Source organism: Rhinopithecus bieti, unplaced genomic scaffold (assembly GCF_001698545.2).
Source record: "Rhinopithecus bieti isolate Rb0 unplaced genomic scaffold, ASM169854v2 scaffold_33446, whole genome shotgun sequence".
In the NCBI taxonomy this organism is placed as follows: domain Eukaryota; kingdom Metazoa; phylum Chordata; class Mammalia; order Primates; family Cercopithecidae; genus Rhinopithecus; species Rhinopithecus bieti.
In genome coordinates this window covers 601,762-627,216 of record NW_016814242.1, presented here as the reverse complement: position 1 = coordinate 627,216, position 25,455 = coordinate 601,762, and the positions used below count along the sequence as shown (strand labels likewise).

Here is a 25,455-nt window from a genome sequence, read left to right as displayed (position 1 = left end):
TCAGCAACATCCCTTCCTGGCTGCCCTTTGATTCCTTCTGCTTTTATTCTTGGTCAAGTCCCCCTCCATTTGACATCTGTCAGTCAGGCAAGCATCAGCTCCCCTCCTCAGGGCAGCGAGGGAGGATGCTCTGGGAGGGAGGAAGCCAGGAGGAGATTTCTTCACACAGCACAGTGCTCGTGTGCGCCCCTCATTCCCTTTGATAAACAGAGCTGAGAGCTTCCTGCATTCTCACGTGGGAGGGAGTGATGTCCTGGTGCTTTCTGTGGTAGGGAAGAGCAGGCTAGGGGGCTGATCTCTCTTGCCTCAGCCTTAGTATTTGCCTCGTGCAGTTTGAGAGCCTCAGCTATGGCCCTGCATTGAGGAGTGGTCTGAAGGACCACTGGGGGTGGACAACCAGCCTCTCCCGGCACAGGATCTCTTGCCCCTTTATCTCTCAGATCCAGAAATAGCCACCTCATTTCTCTCACTCCTCCCAACTGTGGTTTTTTTTGAGATGGAGTCTTGCTCTGTCGCCCAGGCTGGAGTGCAGTGGCGTGATCTCTGCTCACTGCAACCTCCACCTCCCGGGTTCAAGCGATTCTCCTGCCTCAGCCTCCCGAGTAGCTGGCACTACAGGAGTGTGCCACCACTCCGGCTAATTTTTTGTATTTTTAGTAGAGACGAGGTCTCTCCATGTTGGCCCTTCCCACTCTTTGTCAGAAGCAGCAACTCGTCTCTCAAAGAACAGGCTCAATTTCATCGCTGAAGTTAGGCGGTAGCTCGGAAACCCCTTCTCTTTGCTCACATCTCTGCTGAGCCTCTCTTGATGGAGACCTCCTGAGCCTGGCTTCACTCTGCTGGTTCTACCTGGGTGGAATGCGTGTGTGGAAACAGGTGACGGGTTAAGCCCTTGGGAAGGTTTCTGGTCTGTGGCCTCTGTCCCCCACCAGCTCACGAGGCCATTCTGGGCATAACGCATCCACTCTATCTGCCTCCTCATTAGGCCTGTTTCATTGGTTACTCCCAGCTGTAGTACCCCACATGTCCTCAAGAGTTTGGGAGGCGCTGCTGAGCAGCTACACGCAAGTCCCATGGTCGCCAGGAAACATCTTTCACAATGTCAGACTTAAAAGGCCTCAGTAGTCCCTGGAGAGACATAGAGCTAAAATTCCAAAACATTTGGCAGGAGGCATCCAGCCACGGACACATGTTCCTGGAATTGCAACAACTTTCTTTTCTCCTATCCCTACTCCCTCCACCCGCCTCTCTCCTTGATAAAAATCATAGAAATGGGATGTAGGACAGGCAGTTAGGGCCACTGGTCTCAAAAGCACAAATTATGCATTTCTCTGAGTGGCACTGGGCCCATGTCTGCACATTCTGCCTCTATGTGAGTCATTGTTCACCTTGTTCAGAGCAAGTCTGCTTTGTGTGAGGATCCATCACCTTTCCTCTTACACTACCCTGCAGAGGGCTGGAATTACACCCACGGGGCTTTCCTCCGAGCCCCCATGAGCCCCCTGGTACAACAGTGAGTCTGTAGCCTGGCCAGGGAGAGAACAAGCTTTCTTCACTTTCCCAGCCAACACGTTGCATACTAGGGCCATACATCCCAGCCTCCTCTCAAGGGGCCTGTGTTGGGCCTGATGCCTCTCTCTCCAAGAGGTTATGTGTTCATCTCTCTGCTGAGCCAGGCACTGTGTCTTAGACTGCTCTTTGTTTCTAAGACGCTGGGCACAGTGTCCTACAAATAGTTGCTTAATGAGCCTGGATGATGGATTGGCCCTTCCTCTCTCCCCATCCTGCACTGAGAATCCTTTTATCTTGGCAGTCTCAGGAAGCTAATTTTTATGGGATCAGCATTTTCTCCCAGTAGGCCCGGTCTCCCACGTTGGACAGAAAGGATGGTACTATTAGGGAAAGGGATGAGTTTGGGTGGCGAATGTTGTGACTGTAGCCAAGAGCTATTCCTGGGTGTCTAGTAAATGTCCTGAAATGATCTTGCAGGCCTGAGTCCTGAAGTAATCCTCAGAGGATATGAAGACAGGCCCTCATTCACACAGGGCTTAGACTTGCTGGGGCTTCATTCCTTCCCAGTCTAGTAGCTTCTGTGCTGCCTCTGCCTGCCTCTCACCTCACCACCTGCCCTTCCCTTGTCCTCAAGCACAGCTCAGGAAGGCGTTGTTATCAGCACATCAAATCCTCTGCTTCCTTCCTGGGCTGAGGGAGGGCCCCTTATTACACAGGCCCATCTTGAAAAACAATTTAAATTTGCCCAAAGCTTTCTCCAAACTGTTTTCAAGCTAGCATTTTAACCTCAAGGAAACTTTGGGAGCCCCTGAAGCCCCTCTCCGGTGGACTTAATTGCCTTGCACCGGCAGTAGCTTATTTAGGTAAACTGTGTAGAAGAGACCCCAAGCATTTAGCTGAAACTCATCCACTCCTTGCCTCTCAGCCAGGAATTTTATGTGGACCAATGGGAAGGAAAGTTCTGGATTTCTCACATAAAATGGAATTAGTTTGAGCAAAGAGGGCACTCATAAATTTCAGTACAGATATAGTTGGTGTCTAAGCCTGACTTTCTCCTAACTTGATTTGGTGGTTCCCAAACAGAATTTAAAATATATCTTGAATTCATCTTCCACCTTTTCTTAGGAGAGCTTAAAGCACTTGTTCAAACTGGATTTAAGAGCTATCCTTGGCTTTCCCAAATTTCTCAACATTTTCACTAGATGTAGCCCTGCATACAAGCCCTAATTTAGTAGGTGGCCTTGAGGTCAGCCACTTATCCCCATGGATATAGGCAGTGGTGCCAGCCCACATCCACCAACACACACATTCACACACACAACTGTAAGGGCAGATGGGGGCTAATAAGTTGTTGTTTTAGATTAGCGTTTTAATTATAGGAAATTTTTCCTTCCCTTTCCCTCTTTGTTGGCAATTTCATATTTTATTGATAAAATATGTATTTTATTCTTTTATGCTTACTTTTCCAATTTTAAAAGAAACATGTGCTCATTATGGAATTTTGTTTTATTTTCTTCCTTTCTTTCTTTCTTTCTTTTTTTTTTTTTTGAGATGGAATTTTGCTCTTGTTGCCCAGGCTGAAGTACAATGGTGCGATCTCGGCTCACTGCAACCTCCACCTCCCAGGTTCAAGGGATTCTCCTGCCTCAGCCTCTTAAGTAGCTGGGACTACAAGTGTGTGCCACCATGCTGGGCTAATTTTTGTATTTTTATGAATAGAGATGGGGTTTCATGATGTTGGCCAGGCTGGTCTCGAATTCCTGCCCTCAAGTGACCCTCCCGCCTCAGCCTCCCAAAGTGCCAGGATTACAGGCAGGAGCCACCGCGCCAGACCTATTTTCTTTCTTAAACTTTTTTGTTTTACAGTCACCACAATTTCACCATGCATAAAGTGCAATGGTTAGCAATTTAGCATCTTTGCCTTCTTTCCCAGTGCACTTACATTTTTATGTAGCCAGGATCACACATTGTTGTATTTTGCTGCTTTACTTAATGGCATCTAAGTCATTAGCACTATATCATGATAATTTATCTTAAAAATATTCCAAGCTATCATTTTTAATAACTGTATAATATATCATAAAGTTAAAACATAATTTATCATTCAATTGTTGAAATTTTTAGGTTACATATATTTTCTTTTATAAATATGCAAATATGTATATAAAAATTTATATACAATTTTTTATAAATCTTTGTTCATACTTTATACTGTTTCCTTAGAATCGAGTCTGTGGAATAGGATTTCTTGAAAAAAGGTAAAAGTGTGATTGTGTATATATACTGTTACATGTATGTTATTATTATAAAGGTAATATTTGTTCTTTTTTTTTTTTTGAGATGGAGTCTCACTCTGTGGCCCGGGCTGGAGTACAGAGTGGTGCAATCTCGGCTCACTGCAACCTCTGCCTCCCGGGTTCAAGTGATTCTCCTGCCTCAGCCTCCCAAGTAGCTGAGATTACAGTCATGTGCCACGACACCCAGCTAGTTTTTGTATTTTTAGTAGAGACAAGGTTTTGCCGTGTTGGCCAGGCTGGTCTCAAACTCCTGACCTCAAGTGATCCGCCCGCCTCAGCCTCCAAAGTGCTGGGATTACAGGTGTGAGCCACCACGCCCGGCCAATATTTATTCTTTATAGAAATTTAGGAAAATACAGAGACATGTGAAGAAAAAAAAATCCACACCCATATTTCTATCACTAAAACATTTTGGTATGTTTACTTTCAGTATTTTTCTATGCACTTATAGTTAAAAAATAAAATTGAGACCGTACTGTACATGCTGTAGTGGATCCCTTTTTCACTTAATATAATATCGTGACTATGTTCTTGTCATTTGGTTTTCTTTGTAAAATTCTGTTATGTAACATTTCTTAATGCTGAATATTTAGGTTGTAGCATATTATGTTCTTACAAAGAACACTATTCTGAACATCATTTTACAGAAATCTCTGCACAGGTCTGATTCGTTTCTTTGGCATAAGTTCCTGGAAGTAGAATTACTGATTCAAAGAGATACAGCATCATTAAGCCTCCTGATTATATGTTACCTTAAAAACAGAAAACATCAAAGAGTTTATCAAAATACAAACCTCCAGCATCGAAAGCTCTAGCAAATAGAATCTCCAGGGTAGAACATCTATAAAGATGAGATAATGGTAGAGCTTTTTGGATAGAGTCAGAAAGATATTTGTCTATTTTAAAGTGTTTAGGAGATATTGTACATCTTCCTATTGTTTGTTAATAACTTATTTTAAGCGTGATGATACAGTTGATGATGTTCAAGCAACATTTAGCCAGCATTGCAAAATAGCTCGTGATCATATTCTTGTCCCATAGTAGGTACACTGACACCCTCTGTGGATTAAAAATGTACGTGGGTCAGCAATTGCTCAGCTTGTCTCCTTTATTCTATTAATGACATTGAGCATTGTGTAAACCTTGAAGACAAGTAAAATTACATTGTTCTGGAGACCCAAGAAGGTTCCCCAGATGCATGCTTTGTCTCTGAACCAACTCGGCTTTCCTGGGGTTCCAGATCTGGCTCATGGATAACTCATGGTTGAGAAATATTCCTTCCCTGGAATTAAGGATGGGCTGGACTCTTTTTTTTTTTTTTTTTTTTTTTTGAGGTGGAGTCTTGCTCTGTCGCCCAGGCTTGAGTGCAGTGACACAATCTCGACTCACTGCAACCTCTGCCTCCCTGGTTCAAGTGATTTTCCTGCCCCGGTCCCCTGAGTAGCTGGGATTACAGGTGCCCACTACATGCCTGACTAGTTTTTGCATTTTTAATAGAGACAGGTTTCTCCATGTTGGCCAGGCTGGTCTCGAACTCCTGACCTCAATCGATCCACCTGCCTTAGCCTCCCAAAATTGCTGGGATTACAGGCATGAGCCACCGCACCCAGCCTGGGCTGGACTCTTAAAAGTAGATCTTCACATAATGGAAGTCTTGGACCCAGTGTCGAAGGGCCTTCTACCCAACAACTCTCCAAGGGTCTAGGTGCTTTGCAACACATGGCCCAGGCCAGTGCTCCAGCAGGGTCCACATACTCCTGATGGTTTACAAAGTTCATTTAGGTGTTATACAGACAGCTTGAAAAATGTAAGACTACTTTTCCATTTATGTAGTGGTAGATTTTTAAACAAGGATGTTTTAAACAAATGAGTGAAGGAGAACTAAGACATGTATGTGGACATAACAGGAATGATGAAGGCAGTATCACGAGGCTGAGACATACCAGCCCAAATGAGTGTGAAATTCCACAGCACAATCCTTTTAGGATCCTCTAAAATCTGTATCTCTTTGGTCATGTGCCCCTCGGGTATGACAGTTGAAGCATCAGGAACCTTCCTGACTGTTTTCATTGGCAGTTGAGTGTTAGAGATTTGTATGCCAAATTACTTCTTAATAATGCTTGTACTACCTCACATTTTAACAAAATGTTAAAATGGGAGGACAGCTGCCTCTGGGGTTCACGGACACTTTCTAAAGGACATGACAGCAGGGAGGGTTTTCAGGAAGTCCATTTCCACATCTTAAGCCTTCTTCCCTTGCTTTTTACAAATTGCATTTCCTGAAGACTAGCTTCACCTGCTTCCTTGTCCTACCTTTCCTTCAAAACTGCCCTTCTTCCCCTTTACCAGAGAACCTGCCGCAATTCAACTCACTATCACAGTAAGAAACCTTCATTAAAGCCGGATGTGTGGTTCACACCTATAATCCCAGCACTTTGAGAGGCTGAGGTGGGCGGATTGCTTGAGCTCAGGAGTTTGAGACCAGCCTGAGCAACATAGGGAAACCCCATCTCTACAAAATATACAAAAAAAAAAAAAGCCAGGCATGGTGGCGTGCACCTGTAGTCCCAGCTACTTGAGGGGCTGGGTTGGGAGGATCGCTGGAGCCTAGGAGGTAGAGGCTGCAGTGAGCTGAGATCGCATCACTACACTCCAGCCTGGGTAAAAGTGTGACCCTGTCTCAAACAAACAGAAAAAAAAAGAAACCTCAATAAAAATTTACCTTTGTGTTTAATAATTATTTGTGATATGTTCGTTGATCAGTTATATACTAATAGCTACAATAAACCAATCCAGAATTTGTAAATTAACAAAGCCTTAAGGTCATAGGACATTTTTTTAAATGTCAATGTATATGCATAAATACATCTTTTATTGTAGAGAAGTATGAAAAGCTAATGATGAAAACTTTCAAACATAAAATATATTACAATAAGAAAAAATTATGTGGAGAAGTACAATGGAAATACAGTTTTACGTAGAGAAAGTAAGAATACAAGATTTGACTTAAGAGCTTGTTCTTGAGTTTTTTAATAGGTCATGGTTGCTGTTAAATTCTTATGGTATTTGTAATCCACTGAGTACATTTAAAAGAGTGGGATGTATATTTTGTTTTAAAATGTTAATATTTATAATATATCAGGGTTTTAGAACATGTGAAAGGAGACAGAGTTGTTCAGAATTCTGTTGGGGACTACACTAAAAGTTTGGAAACCACGGATATGTATACTTTCTTTAGAGTCAAAGCGATAGCACTGTAGCTCCTCGGAGGGGAGGGCAGCTTTGAGCTTGATAAGGAATGTCTCTATAGTAGCCTGACATCGGGTCACCCAGGTATTCTTTGGACACTGTGACACAGAGCCCAGAACCTCTCAGCACAGAGGGATTACAGACTAAGAATCTGGATAACTGGTTTCTAATCTTGGTTTGCTGCTACCTATGTCATCTCAGGCAACTCACATCACCTATTTGGGCCTGATTTCCATGTCTGTAAGTGAGAGAGCTAATCCTTATTGTGTTTTTTAGAATTTGAATAATGACACGAAATCCACCATCCTCATCCTAAGATGTGTCCGTTGGAGTTTAAAAAACAAAAGCAAAAACCTGTTCTTCCCCTACCAATCAGCCTTTCAGATATCAGAAGGCACCTTTTATGTTCCCGTCAAATCTTTACCAGTTTTAAAATATGTTGTTTTTCAACCTTGACTTACATAGTCTTTTTTTTTTTTTCCCCTTGAGACAGAATCGCACTCCGTCACCCAGGCTGGAGTGCAATGGTACAATCCCAGCTCACTGCAACCTCTGCCTCCCAGTTTCAAGGGATTCTCGTGCCTCAGCCTCCCAAGTAGCTGGAATCACAAGCGCGCACCACTACGCCTGGCTGATGTTTGTATTTTTAGTAGAGACGAGGTTTCGCCATGTTGGCCAGGCTGGTCTCAAACTCTTGACCTCGAGTGATCTGCCTGCCTTACCTCTTAAAGTGCCAGGATTATAGGCGTGAGCCACCACACCTGGTCCATAGTCGTCTTACTGAGAGGATTATTTCTCCAAGCCAACTATTCTCAAACCTTTTGGTCTCAGTACCTTTTACACTCTTAAAAGTTATTTAGGACCACCCAAAGAGCTTTTGTTCATGATTATGTCTTTTGTTTTGATTATATCTTTTGGTATTTACTGTTTCAGAAATTAAAACAGAATTTTCAAAAATTTTTATTTATTCATTTAGAGTAACAAAACTGTTACATGTTAATATAAACGAAAGTTTTTAATAAAAAATATATTTTCCAAAACAGAAAATGTTTGGTGAGAAGAGAGGCATTGTTTTACATTTTTGCATGTCTGTTTAATGTCTAGTTTAATAGAAGACTAGGCTAGACTTTCGTGTGCTTCTCCAGTCAATCGGTTGCAGTATGTGTTGGTTGAAGTCAATGAAGGATATCTAGCCTATGCAGATTTGTTTCTTTGGTACTTCATAAAATTCAACAAGTAGTAGTCAAGTAGTAGTTTGTTTGTTTCCTTCCTTCCTTCCTTCCTTCCTTCCTTCCTTCCTTCCTTCCTTCCTTCCTTTTTTTGGCAGTGTTTTGCTCTGTCACCCAGGCTAAAGTGCAATGGCATGATCATAGCTCACTGCAGCCTCCAACTCCTGGACTCAAGCAATCCTCCTGCCTCAGCCTCCCCAAGTACCTATGACTATAGATATGTGCCACCATGCCTGGCTTTTTTTTTTTTTTTTTTTTTTTGATTGTAGAGATGGGGTCTCACTCTTTTGCCCAGGCTTGTCTTGAAATCCTGGCCTCAAGCAGTCCTCCCACCTCAGCCTCCCAAAGTGCTGGGATTATAGACGTGAAACACTGTGCCCAGCCAACAAGTGGTAGTTTCTTAAATGTTAGTGGCAATGTGATATCTGAAATCTTATCAGTGACCTTTTTGTGCACTAAAATTAATTAGTCTATTTTGCACTTTGAGTGCATCTTTTACTGATGCTTAGTGTAATGCTCTGATCATTTGGAAAATATGGGTTCACTGAGTTATGCAGGTCTTCAAAATGTTGACTTGTTTCATTATACGATATCATAAAATCGCATTTCTTAATGTCTCCACTGATCTCAAGCATTAGGAAGCTATCAAGCTCGTGGTGGCTGATACGACTTTTCCAAAATTCTAATTTTCACTTGAAAGCTCTATTTTTATCATTGGTGATAAATACCGTCAGCCATTTTCCTCTAACTGACAGGCTCAGTTTGTCCATTTTTGAGAAAATGTCTGCCAAATACCCAAGTTGGAATAACTACAATTTGTTGGTCATTCTTTCAAGAAGAACGGTGCTCCATGGCACGAGTGGCTAGTTCAGCTGGCAACTCTGTCACATGACCGCTTTCCTTGCGACTGCTGTTGTACTTCCATCAGCAGCAGAAATGTTGTGGGCTGACTGTCCATTTTACTGTGCCACATATATAAGTGACATGTGGTGGAGTCAATATTTAATACAAATTACTTTTTACTGCTTCATCAAGGGCATTAATTTTTTTTGTTTGCTTGCTTTCATTTTAATCATGAGGGTGAGCTGGCGAACAACTGATGATGCCAAGTATGGTTTGCTGCCACTATGTTAATTCTCACCAAGGTGCCAGCAGTTTCTTCCACTGTTGCTTTCTGTACCCTTAGTGCAAGTGTTAACACTGTGGAAAAGGCAAACGACATCTTTAGTAGTACTATGCAAATAAGTTACCTCCGTGGAGGCACCCTCCCTGAAGGCTCCCTCCCTGAAAGGATCTTGGCAATTGAGCTTGGAGAATGGCTGCCCTAGGCTAAATAGAATATGCCTGATGAGAGGGTAGCAGGGCCATCAGCTCCTCTGTTAGCATAGATGGTTTCATTGAAAGGCATATACCTCTAGGAATACAGCCCTGTTTGCTTCAGTTGTTAGCCTCAATGCTGCAGTTGTGATCAACTAAAATCTCCAAGCTTCTTTTATGGGAGCTACTATCAAGCAAGACTTCTTGTGTGGGGCAAAAAAATTTTGGGGGTCAGGGGGACAAAGTGAGTTGTCCTGGTAGTGCACTGCAGAATGGGTAGAGATGGAATGAAAGTGGAGCGAAGGCCATGGGGGAGGACTGCAAGGAAGGCCTTCGAGATTTGTTTCCACCCAGGCATGTTTTTGGAAGCTACATGGTGGGGGTTAGAAAGAGAACCAGACAAGAAATGGAAGCAAGGCAATGGGACAGGCTAAATATTTAAGATTTGTGTTTCCAAAATAGAGAATGAGGGGATAGTTAGAAATGGCAGCTGAGAGAGGTGTGACCATGGGACATTTGGGTAGTATCAGTGGAGGGAGGATAGAGAGAGGGATGTGCCACCCACAGATGCCTGGAGGTGACAGGGGGCCAATCTTTTTTCAAGAAGGTAATGATGATGCTGTCAAAAAGTCATGAATATTTGAAGTCATCTGTGCCTGAAAACTGTCTTTTGTTACCTGTGCCTGATAACAAGTCTTTTCTCACTGCCCCAGAGAACTTTGAAAAAATTCTCTAACATTCCAAAAGCTTCCTCATTCTACTGGGCCCAGAGTTAGCAGTAGAAATTAGTGCAATTAATTAGAATTTGGAACTCCTGACTCGCAGGATGGGTGTGTGTTCGAGAGATGTTTATGAAAGATGGTGTTTATCCAAAGGATTTCCTTTTCTTTCAAGTTTCAAGGCTGGAGGCTTAAGCATCTTTGATCCAAAGGAAGGAGGTCTCGCAGTTGTTATAAGCCCTAAATCTTTACTTAAGTCCTCTATAGGATTAGAGGCACCAGGACGAGGCAGAATAGAGTGAAGTAGATGTTCTGTAACCCCAGTGCAGGGGAGATTTAAGGAAGATGAGAGTCTTAAAGATGGATAGTGAGTGGACAAGTCTCTTGAGTAGAGACTGGAGAATATTCTTCCTTTCCTGCATCTAGTTAGTAGCCCTGCTGCCCTTTGCTACAATTCTTTCTGTTCTTATTAGCCACATTCCACGTGGAAAAGCCAGTAAAATGCAAATAATAATAATGATGATAATAAAATAGCAGGAGGCAAGTATTTCAAAAACTGAATTTCTTGCCTTCACACATTATTAGGGGTCAAAGAATAGGTGTGTTTTTTATTTGAATTAGCTGCTGCTTGTTCATTCATCCCTTGGCGGAGCAGGATGCTGGTAGAGATCTGCCCATTGTTATAAGCCAGCCCCTCGTAGGAAGGAACACACAAGGCAGTTCATTGCTGTTCTCCAGGAGAAGAAATCCAGACTTGGGGAAGCTGAGGGGCAGGCCCCTGGAGTAAGTAGAAGGAAGAGGTAGAAGAAGAGGAAGGCCTCTGGTGAGGGGTGGGGTGGTGACAAGGGCATGGTTTTCATTCTGGCAGGCGTAACCCATGCCCTGGGGAAACAGAGGCACTGGGAGGGAAGTGATGAAGTTGCAGCCGTTTCTCCAAAGAACTTGGCCTAGGATTTGTGGGCACAAGCTCAGGAGTGCTGCATATTTGCTCCTGTCCCAAGCTACAGCTGTTGACCCCTTGGTTCTTCACTCTAAATGCTCTACCCCAGCTTTACCTAATAAGAACCATCATTAGGACGGTAGAGTTTACAGGGCATGTTCACACATACCTGTATTTGATTCTCTCCAAAGCCCTGCAAGATCAGCATTAGCACTGACCCAAATTATAGAGGAGTAGAGGAGGAGGAGAATGGGCCACCGCTTCGATGAGCCTGTCAGGCACTGTGTTGGCTCTCAAGGCACAGCACTGTGACCATGCCAACCATATCGTAAAGTGGAAATGGTTTTCTCATTTTACTCAGGAGGCAGCTCAGGCTCAGAGGCAATACAATGATGTGACCAGGGTCACAGAGATAATGAGAGATGGAGGCGAGGAAAAAGCTAGATCCTGCAGACTCTGTGGTCTGCCTGTGGGAAGAGCAATTTTCCTGAGTGGGTTTGGGCTGATTTTTCTTATTTCTCTGCAACAAGAGAGGTTAGAGGCTTACTGTGTGGTTTTGTCCACAGTGCCTTAGGGAGCTAGCTTGGTTATGTATCTCAGGCTCTCTCCCCTCCCTCTCCACCCCCGGCCCTCCTCTTTCCTCTTTCCACCCTTGAGAAAAAGAGCAAGAGGTCCAGGCTCCTGAGGTCTCAGCTTGCAGAGCTGGTAATTAGCCCTTTGTGTCCTGTTAACCACCTTTCATCTCCTCTACCTGCTGGTGTCCGCTTTCCCCATTAGCATCTCTCGGCTCTTTGCAGAGCCCTCGGCCTCTTTGTGGCCAGCTCAGGTTGTTTGTCAGAGATGATGGCTGAGAGATGCACACTCAGGGGAGGGCAGCTCTGACCAGAATTGCTCACATTTTCCATGCCAGGTGCCAGGCATCTCTCTCCTCTCCCACCCCAGGGGCAGGCAGGTTTAGGTCACGTGGCGTGCAGGCAGACAGTTGATAGCCAGCTCCCCAAATCTGGGGCCTTTGAAGCCCTGGTGTTGCCTTTCAGTTCTCCTCCATGGGCGACACAGGAACTGGGTGGGAACTGGCTCACTGGCAACTTTTATGCCTAAGCGAGAAGCCTGCTGAGGAATTCCTGGTCTCCAGAAACTTACCCTCAGGCCCAGGATTCTCTGGTCCAACAGCCTCCACTGTTAGTCTGTCAAACGCACGCCCTGGGCTTCCCTGGAACATCCTGCTGCCTTCGTAGTCCGCATACTAAATCATCTATCCAACAAGGCAGCCACTCGCCACATGGGGCCATTTAAGGTTACATTAAATTGATATTTATATTATAGCACATATAAATTCCTATTCATAAAAATTAAATAAAATATAAACTTTTAGCCAGCATTCTTGTTTTTTATTGTCAGTAGAATTTTGTTTTTTGAGGTAGGGTCTTGCTTCGTCACTCAGGCTGGAGTGCAGTGGCACAGCCTCTGCTTGTTGCAGCCTTCACCTTCCAGGCTTAGGCAGTCCTCCCACCTCAGCCCCCCAAAGTACTAGGATTACAGACATGAGCCACCTGTGCCTGGCCAATTTTAGCCACCTTTCAAGTGCTCCATAGTCACACATGGCAAGTGGCCACTGTCTTGGATGGGGCAGATAGAGAGCATTTCCATATGTAGAACATTCTATTGGACAGCACTGATCTATACAGCCAGAAATTCCACTATCTTACAGACCATCTCTTCCTGCTACGAAGTCTTGAAGCTCCCTTGACCTTTCAAGTGAGTTCATTTGAGTTCCCCGAATGCCGGGGCTTGTTGGGACTGGAGGCCACCAGGCAAAGGATGCCTCCGAAGAGGTATCCCCTGTAAAATTCACCCTCACCATGGCCAGGCACTCATGCCTGTAATCCCAGCACTTTGGGAGGCTGAGGTGGGAGGATCACTTGAGCCTGAAAGGTTGAGGCTACAATGAGCCGAGATTGTGCCGTTGCCCTTCAGTCTGGGTGACAAAACAAGACCCTATCTCAAGAAAAAAAAAACTAATAAAAAATAAGAAAGGTGGCTAAACTTTTTATTTAATTTTTATTAACAGAAATTTATATGTGATATAATATAAACATCAATTTAAGTAACTTTGGCCCTTTGTGGTGAGTGGTTGCCTTGTTGGATTGACGATTTAGTATGAGGACGGTGAAGGCAGCAGGATGTTCCAGGGAAGCCCAGGGCATTTGTTTGACCGACCAACAGCAGAGCCTGTTGGAGCAGAGAATCCTGGGCCTGAGGGTGAGCTTAAGGAGACAAGAATGGTGCTTACTTTTCTACATTGTGGGGCATGCAAGACCTGGGAAGGTTCATGGTGTGTGTGAACGTCGAGGCTTCATTCCATTTGCAAAGGATAGAACTTGGTGATAGGGGTTGGTCGTGTCCCCACCCAGATCTCATCTTGAATTGTAGTTCCTGTAGTCCCCTCGTGTGTGGGAGAGACCTGGTCGGAGGTAAGTGAATCATGGGGGCAGTTACCCTCATACCGTTCTCATCGTGATAGTAAGTGAGATCTCATGAGATCTGATGGTTTTATAAGGGGCTTTTCTCCCTTTGCTCGGCACTTCTCTCTCCTGCCACCTTGTGAAGAAGGATGTGTTTGCTTCCCCTTCCGCCATGATTGTAAGTTTCCTGAGGCCTTCCTAGCCATGTGGAACTGTGAGGCAATTAAACCTCTTTCCTTTAGGCTGGGCGCAGTGGTTCATGCCTGTAATCCCAGCACTTTGGGAGGCCAAGGCGGGAGGATCACGAGGTCAGGAGATCGAGACCATCCTGGCTAACACGGTGAAACCCTGTCTCTACTAAAGAATACAAAAAATTAGCCGGGCTTGGTGGTGGGTGCCTGTAGTCCCAGCTACTCAGGAGGCTAAGGCAGGAGAATGGCGTGAGCCCGGGAGGTGGCGCTTGCAGTGAGCCGAGATCGTGCCACTGCACTCCAGCCTGGGTGACAGAGCGAGACTCCGTCTCAAAAAAAAAAAAACTCTTTTCTTTAAAAATTACCCAGTCTCGGGGGATTTCTTCATAGCAGCATGAGAATGGACTAAAAGCACTTGGTGTCCATTCGATTCATTTCAGCCATCAGCTTTGGCAGCCCAATGTGGCTGCTGGATGTGGAGTCCAGGGCTGGCAGAGGGAGGAAGCTGTAGGGGTGGGAGAATCACAGCTGGCGGTGGATACTTCTAGACCTGCCCTAGCCTGGGCTGAGGGTGGGAAATGGCTCTGAGCACCGCAGAGAGAAGGGAAAATGATTTGTGTTTGTTTTTGCCTTTCTGTAGTACAGAGAGAAGGAGCACTTTAGGGGTAAGAGGTTTAACCAGAAGCAGTTTCTTTTGGGAACAGGGGCAGTTCTTTACTCCCTGCCAGTTCCTGCAGGCAGGCAGCATGCCTGGCTGGCCTGCCGCCTCAACCCTACCTGTCATGTGCTTGGCAAGTCTGACTCAAGTCCTTTTTTCCACTGCCTTCCCCACCCATCAAGTTGCAGTTGCAACCTCTCATTTTTCTGCTGCCTAGATGATTAAAAAGCATGACTTAGTGGAAAAATGTTGACCTCCTTGGGGTCAGCCTCTGAAGCAGCTGTCAGAGATAAGATTGTGCTGGCAAATTACTCAGCAGCACTTTGCAAGACTTTGTCTGTCTGTAAGGAAACCAGAAGCTGTTGGTTCTGGGTACTTTTTGTGTTTGGAGAGAGCTACAATTTTGAGGCCCAAATGGGTATAATCTGATAATAAAATAAGATCTCTGATGGAAGGGTTTGATTATTATAGGAATTTTTAAAAATACAATTAACAGGCTTTGTAAAAAAAAATTTTTTTTTTTGAACAGTGCTTGCTTCAAGCAATTCAGGGAGCAAAGTCCTCTGGCAGTAAGCACTATCAGAAGTTCAATTCTCAGACTTCTTCCAAGGACTTTAAAGACTTAATTATGGAGTTCTCAGTACGAATGGCGCTGTTTGGAATTATTTTAATTACTGTGTATGTATGACTGCCTCTTGCTTGGAGATTGGATGCTTACTGTAGTTCTGTTGAAACTGCTCCAAAGAGGACATTATAGTTTTAATTTTGCTTATGTCCTCAAAGTATTTTATCATCTTTATATTTGCCAAGAACTTGTACCCATCTAGTGAGACAAGAAAGTCACCTCACATCTCGAAAGGAGAAACTGAGGCGTTTGGGTTTGAGAGGACTTGACTAGAGTTATACAATGGTGATCAAGGACATAGTGAGCGCCTGGGTTGTGTGGCTTACCCTTGTTATCAAGTGAACGCTTCATTTGAAGTCCTACAGGTCTGAGTTTGGATCCCAGTTCAGCCACTTCCCAGGTGCGTGGCTTTGAGCAAGTCACATACCTCTCTGTGCTTCAAGTTTCTTATCCACAAAATAGGGTTACAGTAGTCCCCGTTATCTCTGGGGGATATGTTCCAAGACACACAGTGGTTGCCTGAAAGCCCAGATAATACCAAACCCACATATGCTATGTTTTATCCTATACATCCATACCTGTGATAAAGGTTAATTTATAAATTAGACTTAATGTGAGATTAACAATGATAGCTAACAATAAAATAGAACAATTATAACACCATACTGCAACAAAAGCTATGTGAATGTGGTCTCTGTCTCTCACAGTATCTTATTACACTGTACCTACCTATCTTGGGATTGCAGTTGACTATGGGTAACTGAAAGCAAAACTGGATAAGTTGGGGGTGGTGACTAGAACTATTTCGAGGTCTGAGATTCTGCTCAGCAAAAATTTCATCCATCATCATCATCATTAGATTTTTCTCCTTATTTTAATGAAAGACCTATTTCCAGCTTGAAATGAAATCCAATGTTTCCCACCCCTCTCCTTCTCCTCCTCCTCCTCTTCCTATCTTCCTCCTCCTCCTCCTTCTCTTCCTCTTCCTCCTCCTCCTCCCCCTTCTCCCCTTCCTCCTTTTGCTGGCTCTGCCCTGCTTGTCATGCCTTTTGCTTTTCCTTGGCCATCATAGTTAGAATTGGGTTTTCACTCTCCCAGCCCTGGCAATGTGGCCCTGGCACAGGCAGGCACAATCCTGGCACTGAGGTCAGAGGGTGGAGGCAGGGCCAGGCTCTGCACAGGGTAGGTGCCCCTCTCCTCTTGACAGCTTATGGTGCTGTCTTGGATCCTGAAGGTTTAGAACAAGCATCAGGACTGGGAAGCTCACCTCCTGGGCTGGGGCCCTGACTGACAGCTGCCTGGGCAGTCAAGGCCCAGAGTCTTGCTCTCCCTCCCTGCTCAGTTTTCCATCTGTGAAATGGGGCGGAGACCCAGCAGCAGCCTAATCCATTTTCCAGAAGGCTCGGGCACTGAAAACAGCAGATGTAGGTTTGAATCCTGGCTCTGCCATGTGACCTGCAGTGTCCCGGGTCTTACTATTCCTAGGGTGACAGTGAGCCCTGAACAAGGTGACGTCTGAAAGAGCTTTGTTACCTGTAGTGGACTTCCCTCCATCGGGGTCCCTCTCACCCACTCCCAGAGCTCATGCTTGGAGGGTGCCTTGTGTACTCACAGCCCATGGGGGGCTCTGACTTCACCCAAGAAATGAGGAAACCCCCAAAAAGCCCACGTGGCCACTCCTCGCTCGGCACATGTGTGTCCGGGCACAGCACCGTCCGAGGGCAGAACTTCTAGGCTGGCCAGGTCAGGAAGACAAAGCCCAGAGTTGGGGTCCTTGTCCCCCTGCCTCCGTGACCCACACTGGCCCAGTCTGTCCCTGGGCTTGTTTTCCTCCTGGCTGCCATTATGATACCTTTTATGAGCCTCGTTAAGTCTTTAATGATGCCTGGTTGTACAGCTGGCTTAAGGCTTAATCCCCAGCAATAGGCCTTATTGGATAAATGGTTAATAATCACTCGTCTGCAGGGATTGGGAAGGCTTCGTTGAGGCCTGTGATTCCTGGAAGCCCCACATGGCCTGTGATGTGGTGAGAGTGTGACTTGGCTGGGGCAGCACTGCTTGGGGCTGGGTTGCAGTAAGACCGGGCACCCTCAGAGCACCACAGAATTGGGAAGGCCTGAGTTTGTAAAAGGGCCTTTCTTCCTTGTCCTGGTAGTGGAGGACTCCTGTCTGCTGCCATGGGCCTGTCCCCATCTGGATCAAGGTGCAGGCAGGAGCAGGGAGCCCCCTAGATCTCTTCAAATGTGTCTCCACCCACTGAAAGCTTTGCTTTCCTTTCTTGCACCATGAACACACTGTATGACCTTGAGCAGGTCTCCTGACCCCTCTGGCGCCTTGGTTTGCTCATCTACCAAATGGAGAGGTGGGAAGAGATGGCCGTGAAGGTGCCAAGTGCCTGATTCTGTGAGCCCAGCATCGCAGACAGAAGCTCCTCTCTCTAGCTCTGGGGTGTGTCACTGAGGGCTGTGAATGGCAGGGACCAGCAGCCCAGCAGATTAAGTACTTAAAGTGCTGGGCAAAGAATTGGGTCAGCTGTAGTCACAGGGCAGTGTGTGCAAAGGGAATCCGCAGAGCCAGATTTGACCCTGATTTTATAGCCAGGTTTGGGGTTTCTGCCAGCTCTGGGCAGGACACAGAGTAGGCATGAAAAAACAAAGCCTGGTTGATGGGACTCTGGAAAAAGAAGTAGAGTCCTTCAGGTGTAGAGCTGGCAAGAAGCCAGGAATGTTCACAGGTGAAAAAGAAAGGATCCTTGGATTTTGTTTCCAGCCCACTTGTGACTGGGGGCCATGCCTTTCATCAGGATTTGGGTTTGACTTTACAGTTGGCAATGGGATCAGGACCCATCTACTTGAGGGACAGGCTGGTGTTGGGGCAGGGGAATTGAACAGACCCAGTTTTGTTTTGTTTTGTTTTGAGATGGAGTCTTGCTCAGTCGCCCAGGCTGCAGTGCAGTGGCGTGATCTCAGCTCACTACAAGCTCCGCCTCCCGGGTTCATGCCATTCTCCTGCCTCAGCCTCCTGAGCAGCTGGGACTACAGGCGCCCGCTACCACACCCGGCTAATTTTTTTTTTTTTTGTATTTTTAGTAGTTCACCATGTTAGGGTTTTCACCGTGTTAGCCAGGATGATCTTGATCTCCTGACTTCTTGATCCGCCCACCTCGGCCTCCCAAAGTGCTGGGATTACAGTTGTGAGCCACCGTGCGCAGCGCAGACCCAGTTTTCAATCTCATCCCATCCCTCACTCATTTCTAGGCTGTCTAATCTTGGACCACCTACTCTTCCAAGCCTGAGATTCTTTAAGCTAGCATTAGCAACACGTATTTTTCAGTATGACTGTGTGGCTTGGAAGTGATACATGTATAGCACCTGGTAGCCTGCTCACTTAGTGCCAATAATTATTCCGGGAGGTACTTAATGCTGTGGCACCTGTTGTATTCTTTGCACTGCTGGCGTAAAATACTTCCTGCAGAGAGAGACCAGACTTACTGTGGATATCATGGTTTGGGATTATTTTATCTGAAAATAAAATACAGAGTCCAAACAGAGTCACATCAACCTTTAAACTCAGTGGCACTGCCCCCAAACTTTCAGCTTCAGGATTAGAATCAGAGTCTCACTGAGGGACAGTTTCCTATGTTGCCCCAGAATATTCTCCCGTGGCTCCCGCCTTATATACCCCACAGCCTCCCAAGTGCAAAGCACAGTCCCTGGCCTACGGCATGCACCCAGTATGCCACACGGATGTGCAAAGAAGGAATGGAATTTCTCTTTTCAAATATCTACATGACCAGGCACCTGCTCTGCTTTTCTTTCAGATCTTCCCAGACCCATCAGACTTTGACCGCTGCTGCAAACTGAAGGACCGCCTCCCCTCCATAGTGGTGGAACCCACAGAAGGGGAGGTGGAGAGCGGGGAGCTCCGGTGGCCCCCTGAGGAGTTCCTGGTCCAGGAGGATGAGCAAGACAACTGCGAAGAGACAGCGAAAGAAAATAAAGAGCAGTAGAGTCCCTGTGGACTCCCATGGGTCATATCAGCCAGCATCTGTTCCTGAACTGTGTTTTTCCCATCATGACGGAAGAAGAGAGTGAGCCACAATCATTCTGAAAATGTCAAACGAGGCTTCTGTTTTGCAGCTGCAGATCACCGAGTTGGTTTTCTTTTCTTTTCTTGTCCTTTTTTTTTTTTTTTTTTGAAACTTGCCGAGCAGTGGAGCCCTCTGACAATTTGCAAGGCCCTCTGAGAAAGGAAGCTGCTTAGAGCCAGGGCGTTAGGGGGTGGGGGGAGCGAGTGCTGTTTTTGAGATCATTATCTGAACTCAGGCAGCCTAGTAGAGGCAGTGGTGGGATTCCAGTGGGTCTTGGTGGGTGGGAGGTGGGGCATGTGCAAAGCAAGCAAGGAACATTTGGGGTAAGAAAACAAACATGAGGCAAAATAAAAAAATACATGTTTTTAAGAAAACATTGAGCAGAGAACTGCAGCCAGGATGCGCTCAGCAGACATTCACTCTGGCTGCTGGTGCATCAGAAAACAAAGTCTTCATCTCTCTCTCCAGTTTCACCCACCCCACACTTCGCTTTCATTTCAGGTGTGTTGGTCTATGACAGGGAGGAGAGGAAAGGAGAGCAGGAGCCGTTGGCTGCCTGCAAAGCCAGCTGGAGGTGATGTGCAGGAAAGGAAAGGTCACCCCATTCTTCTCCATGGCCTGTCTGCTCCCAGCTGTGGTAGGCTCACATAGCCAAGGTGATCGGTTTTTCAGAGGCAGTGCTTTTCAGCTTTTCTCCCTGATATATCCATTTTGCTTCCCAGCACTTTTCAGGAGTAGTGAGAGCACTTCCTGCCCTTGTTGGAAGCCCCAGGGTGGACACTTGGCATGAAGGTCTCTCCCTCTGCTGCTGCCCTCCCAAGACTTGCTCCCAAGATGGAGTGGGTGTGCTCTCCCAGGCTGGCCCTTCCTCCTCCTCACCGCCACCTTCCCTGCCCCAGCCACAGCAGCCACGGGCACATGGGTCCCCAGCTCAGCTGTGGATTCCCGCCAGTCTGCCCAGCTGCAGTACTCACACCCATGGGGGCTCTTGGTCTGTTTTTCTTGTGGTTGCCAAGTGGAGAGCAGACATGGCTTTTCCTGTGTCTCGTTGGGGAGGTGACTTGCATGGTGGGGACAAGGCTCTCGTGGCAGCCTTGGGATCGAGTTTGAGACTAAAGGATGCCATGAGGTCCCTGGCTTCTCCCCATGTTGTTCCTGGACAAGGGCAGAAGGGAGGCATGGCAAGGGACCTGCACTGTCCTTACTCAGCAGTGGTCCTCATCCCTCCCCACTTCCCACTGCTTCCTGCAAGGGCACCAGTTGTATGAGAAAGTTGGCCTTTGGACTTAGCATTTCTTATCGTAGCTAAGAGCCATCTGAAGCAGCAGGTTGCAGGACAAACACTTCAGTCCACCCGAGAGCAGTACCGTGTGGCCAGGAGGTGGACTCAGAGCCTTCTTTGAGCTAAACTCGGCCAACCAAGGCACGCAGCTTGTCCCCTCAGGTCTCCAGTCAGTCCAGGTTGACCCTCAGTTCTGGACATGTGTATATAGCTGTATTTAATACCTCAAGGTCATTGTGGCTCTGGGGATGCCGGGGCAGGAGGATGAGGGTGTGCTGTGGACACAGCAGTCCACGGGATTCCGTTCTGGGAAGCCGATGGTCGCCGGCACCCCCTGCTTCCTCCCTCTGTTGTCTGCCTGTGTGACACACATCAATGGCAATAACTTCTTCCAACTCCTCGCAGAAGTGGGAGAGGCCTGCAGCCTGCACCGAGAGGGGCTTTCCTCTCTCTTGCTCCCCGCTTCATTCTGTTTTGGCTGCAGAGAGTGGTTCATCCATACTCTCATTCCTTCGCCTCCCCTAGTGGACGGAGGCAGGGGTCTTGCCTTTTCAATTCCTGTGTTTTGGTGTCTTCCCTTATCTGCTACCCTGAATCACCTGTCCCGGTCTTGCTGTGTGACAGGAACGTGCTTGTAAACTGCGTAACAAATCTACTTTGTGTATGTGTCTGTTTATGGGGGTGGTTTATTCTTTTTGCTGGTCCCTAGACCACTTTGTATGACCGTTTGCAGTCTGAGCAGGCCAGGGGCTGACAGCTAATGTCAGGACCCTCAGCGGTGGAGCCTGCTGGGGGGACCCAGCTGCTCTTGGACAAGTGGCTGAGCTCCTATCTGGCCTCCTCTTTTTTTTTTTTTTTTTTTTCCAAGTAATTTGTGTGTATTTCTAACTGATTGTATTGAAAAAATTCTTAGTATTTCAGTAAAAATGCCTGTTGTGAGATGAACCTCCTGTAACTTCTATCTGTTCTTTTTTGAGGCTCAGGGAGAAACTAGCATTTTTTTTTTTCCAAACTACTTTTGTCACTGTGACAGTTGTAAATAAAGTTTGAAAATGCTTTCCACTCTGGTCTGGTTTCCTTTTTCCCTTCCTGTTCCGTTGGAATGGAGTGAGCTCAGGAGCAAGATGAAGTCCTGCAGGAGGCCGAGTTGAGGGAGTCCCAAGAGACACTCCTTACGTAGTTCACCTGATGGCTTGTCCGGGGAGAATTCACTGGGGGGATTTAACCCACAGCCAAGGTGTAAACTACCCTTCTAAAGGAAGAAAAACCCAAGACATATCAGAAGGTCCTTCACAGAGGCTGGAGGGTGAGTGGGTGGGCATGTGGCAAGCACAGGCCATCATGTAAAGCATTTACCAAGCACCTACTGCTTGGCAGGCATTGGTAAGAGGTCAGGGTCACAAATGACAATGACCCTGGCTCTCATGGCACTGCCTTAGTGAAAAATTAAATGACGAATATGGTGCGTGCAAGGCAGGATCAAACTGGGATGCCCCGAGAGTGAACATCAATTGGGAGGGTCAGGAAGGTCTTTGGAAGCAGCGACAAGGAGAAGTTAACCAGGTACTAGGTGGCAGGGAGCAGAGGGGAGTTGGGGGCATTGGAAAAGGATTCCAACATGGAGAACAGCTTGGCAAGGGATTGGCAGATGGGGTGGGGTGGTGGAAGAGGAAAGCTTGCGAGAGGGCTACTCAGTACTGGCTAAGAGTTTAGATTTCATTCTAAGGGGAGGACCTAGCATGGTCTGCTTTACATTTTAATACCACCTGGCTCAATGGAGATGGGATAGGAGGGGGCAAGATGAAAACTTAGAGACCAGGCAGGAGGCTTTGTGGAGGTCAGAGTGAGAGAATGGTGGTTCATAGAAGGGATTTGGCGTCATTTTTCTAACCCAAGGCCCTTTTTGCCTTCACCCAGCCCTCTTCTGGGTTCCTTAACCTTGGTAAATATAGAAAATCCAGTGGTTTGTGCTGAAGGTGTCCGCCAGGATTTACAGAATAATGACCCAATTTAACATTAGCCTTAGTGAAACAACTAGATCAACAGATCTGCTCCCCCAAGGATAACTGGCAGGACTTTACCCTCCTCATATGGATTGCCCCTTTATTTTTCTCCAGCAGCCTGAAGATGGAATTTATTAGAATGCAGGCTCCTTGAACACACCCCTGCAGAAAACTGTATTTGCAGATGACATCATCTATGTAGGAAATCCTATGAAATCTACACAAAAAAAGCCACTAGAACTAATAAATTTGAGTTTAGCATGGTTGCAGGATCAAAGTTCAATATTCAAAAATTGACTGTTTCTATATATTGGTAACAATGACAAAAAAAAAAAAAAAAAAACCAAACACTGCATGTTCTCACTCCTAAGCAGGAGCTGAACAATGAGAACACAGGGACACAGGGAGGGCCTGTCGGGGGGGTGGCGGGCAAGGAGAGGGAGAGCATTAGGACAAATACCTAATGCATGCAGGGCTTGAAACCTAGATGATGGGTTGCAGGTGCAGCAAACCACCATGGCACATGTATACCTATGTAACAAACCACATTCTGCACATGTATCCCAGGACTTAAAAAAAATAAAAAAATAGATAACAGAACATTGACATTTAACATGCAATTTACATTAGCATCAAAAATATAAACTATTTAGGAGTAACTCTGATGCAAGATATGCAAACCCTCCAAAACAATGAAAACTACAAAACACTGCTGAGAGAAATCGAATCCCTACATAAATGAAAGCACTACCATGTTCATGGATCTGAAGACTCAATGTTAAAATGTCAGTTCTCTCCAAATTGATCTATAGACTCAACACAATTGAAACCTCAGCAAGCTGTTTTGTAGACATTGATGATCTGATTCTGAAACTCATATGGAGATGGAAAGAACCCAGACTAGCCAAAACAACTTTGAAAAAGGAAAATGAAGTTGGAGGACTCTCAGTTCTCAGTTTCAAAAACTTAATACAAAGCTATAGTCATCAAAACAGTGTGGTGTTGGCATCAAGATTGACAAATAGATCCGTGAAACAGAGTAGAGTCCAGAAATAGACCCACAGATGTGTGGTTGACAGATTTTTCACAAAGGTGCCAAGGCAGCTCAGTGGAGGGAGGGAAGTCTTTTCAACAAATGATGCTGGAACAATTGGATATCCATAGGAAAATAGCCCCTGGTGCTGCAAGATGAGTCTTCACTTCTGTCTCCCACTGTCTCCATGTGACTTTTAAACAAAATAATTATTTGTTTGGAAAAAAGTTTCATCATTCTTTTTCATGGTTAGCCAGTTGCTTCAATACCCTCCTGCTTCACCCCAAGTTGCCTCCTTTTCCCTGAAGGAGAAGGATTGGGTGGCACCTGGCTGACTTTGCTATGTTATTCGAGTTGTCTTGCATTTGAGTCCTGTGCAGCCCCTCCATAGGTGCTGTGGGGCCATTTTCTTAATGTCTAGGATCCTCAGTGTTCTTGTCTGTAAAATGGAGATAAGACTAATACCTCCTGCATAGGGGTGTGCAGATTGAGCACCCTGTAGGTGCTTCACAAGTCAGGATGTTTTCTTTCTCTCTTTTGAGGGTCTAGTGGCTAAGCAACTAACCTCTGCCTTCTCTCTCCTGCTTTTTGCTTTGGGTCCTTTGTGGACACTAGATACAAATGGAGCTTCAAAGTGAAGACAAGATTCAGCTCCTTCAGTCTGCCTCCTTTTTTTCATCACCTTGAGAGGGGAAAGGCAAGGAGAAGAGAACTGTAATGCCTCTGCCCACCAAAGATTGGAGAGGGAAGGGGGGAAGGTCTCTCATCAGGGTGGGTCTATAGCTCTGCCTGACTCCTCTTTAAAGAGAGGATCCTTGGGCAGAAAGCTGTTTGAAATGACAGTTGAGCTTCGAGTCGATTGGGAAGAGATTCCAGGTGAGGAGACAGCAAGTGCAAAGGCCCTGGGGTAGAGATTGTCTCCATCTTTTTGAGGAATGTCTATGAAGCTAGAATGTCTGGAGTAGAGAAAAAGAGAAAGATGAGAGCAAACACCACAGAGCAGTGCCTCATGGGTCCTCATGAAGGTGAGTTTCAGAATCACTGGTGCCCATTGTGAGAAGCCTTCAGGGAAGGACGCAGGCTCACCAGGCATCCCAGCCCCTGAAATCCACTGGTCAGCCCACTTAAAGTTGCCCAACTGGTGGCCTATGGCAGTCGATGTTGATGGACCTGAGGCCCTGTCATATCCGGAAAGGTCTTCTGGATCATCAGAGGAGGATTAAATTAGGTAGAATTCAGTCTGTGCATCTGTCCTTAAATTACTGAAGGGTGATTGTTGCTAAGAGCATTGGCTCTGAGATCAGGCCCCTGGATCTGTAGTTCAGCCCTTCCTCTTACTAGTTGTGTGACCTTGAGCAAGTTGCTTTTCTTCTGTATGCCTCACTTTCCTCATTTGTAAAACAAGTACCTAACTCATAGGGTTGTGGTGACACCTAAATGCATATTACAAGTAACATGCTTGGAACTTTGCTAGACACATAGTAAGTGCTCAAGAAATGTTAGCCATTGTGAGGCCAGGCACAATGGCTCATGCCTTTAATCACAGCACTTTGGGAGACCGAGCCGGGAGGATCACCTGAGGTTGGAAGTTCGAGACAAGCCCAACCAACATGGAGAAACCTCATCTACTAAAAATACAAAATTAGCCAGGCATGGTGGTGCATGCCTGTAATCCCAGCTACTCGGGAGGCTGAAGCAGGAGAATCACTTGAACCCAGAAGGCGGAGGTTGTGGTGAGCTGAGATCATGCCATTGCACTCCAGCCTGGGCAACAAGAATGAAACTCCATCTCAAAAAATAAAAAATAAAAAACAGAAAAGAAAAAGAAATGTTAGCCCATTGCGG

The 25,455-nt window shown here is 45.9% G+C and overlaps 1 protein-coding gene and 1 pseudogene across 3 annotated transcripts in view; both read left to right on the top strand.

The window, feature by feature from the left end:
• LBH (LBH regulator of Wnt signaling pathway) overlaps positions 1–21,637 on the top strand; it is a 28,538-nt gene extending 6,901 nt beyond the window's left edge. The window contains exon 3 of one of the 2 annotated variants that reach the window (XM_017850048.1): positions 19,023–21,637. In XM_017850048.1, coding sequence (XP_017705537.1) covers positions 19,023–19,211 — 189 coding nt within the window. In that variant the 3' untranslated portion in view covers positions 19,212–21,637. The remainder of the gene's footprint in view (positions 1–19,022) is intronic. The other variant, XM_017850049.1, reaches the window with a different exon arrangement.
• Positions 20,799–21,636, top strand: LOC108514027 (uncharacterized; annotated as a pseudogene). The gene has a single exon (XR_001881084.1). The product of XR_001881084.1 is annotated as an uncharacterized LOC108514027 (transcript).
• Positions 21,638–25,455: the final 3,818 nt, after the last annotated feature.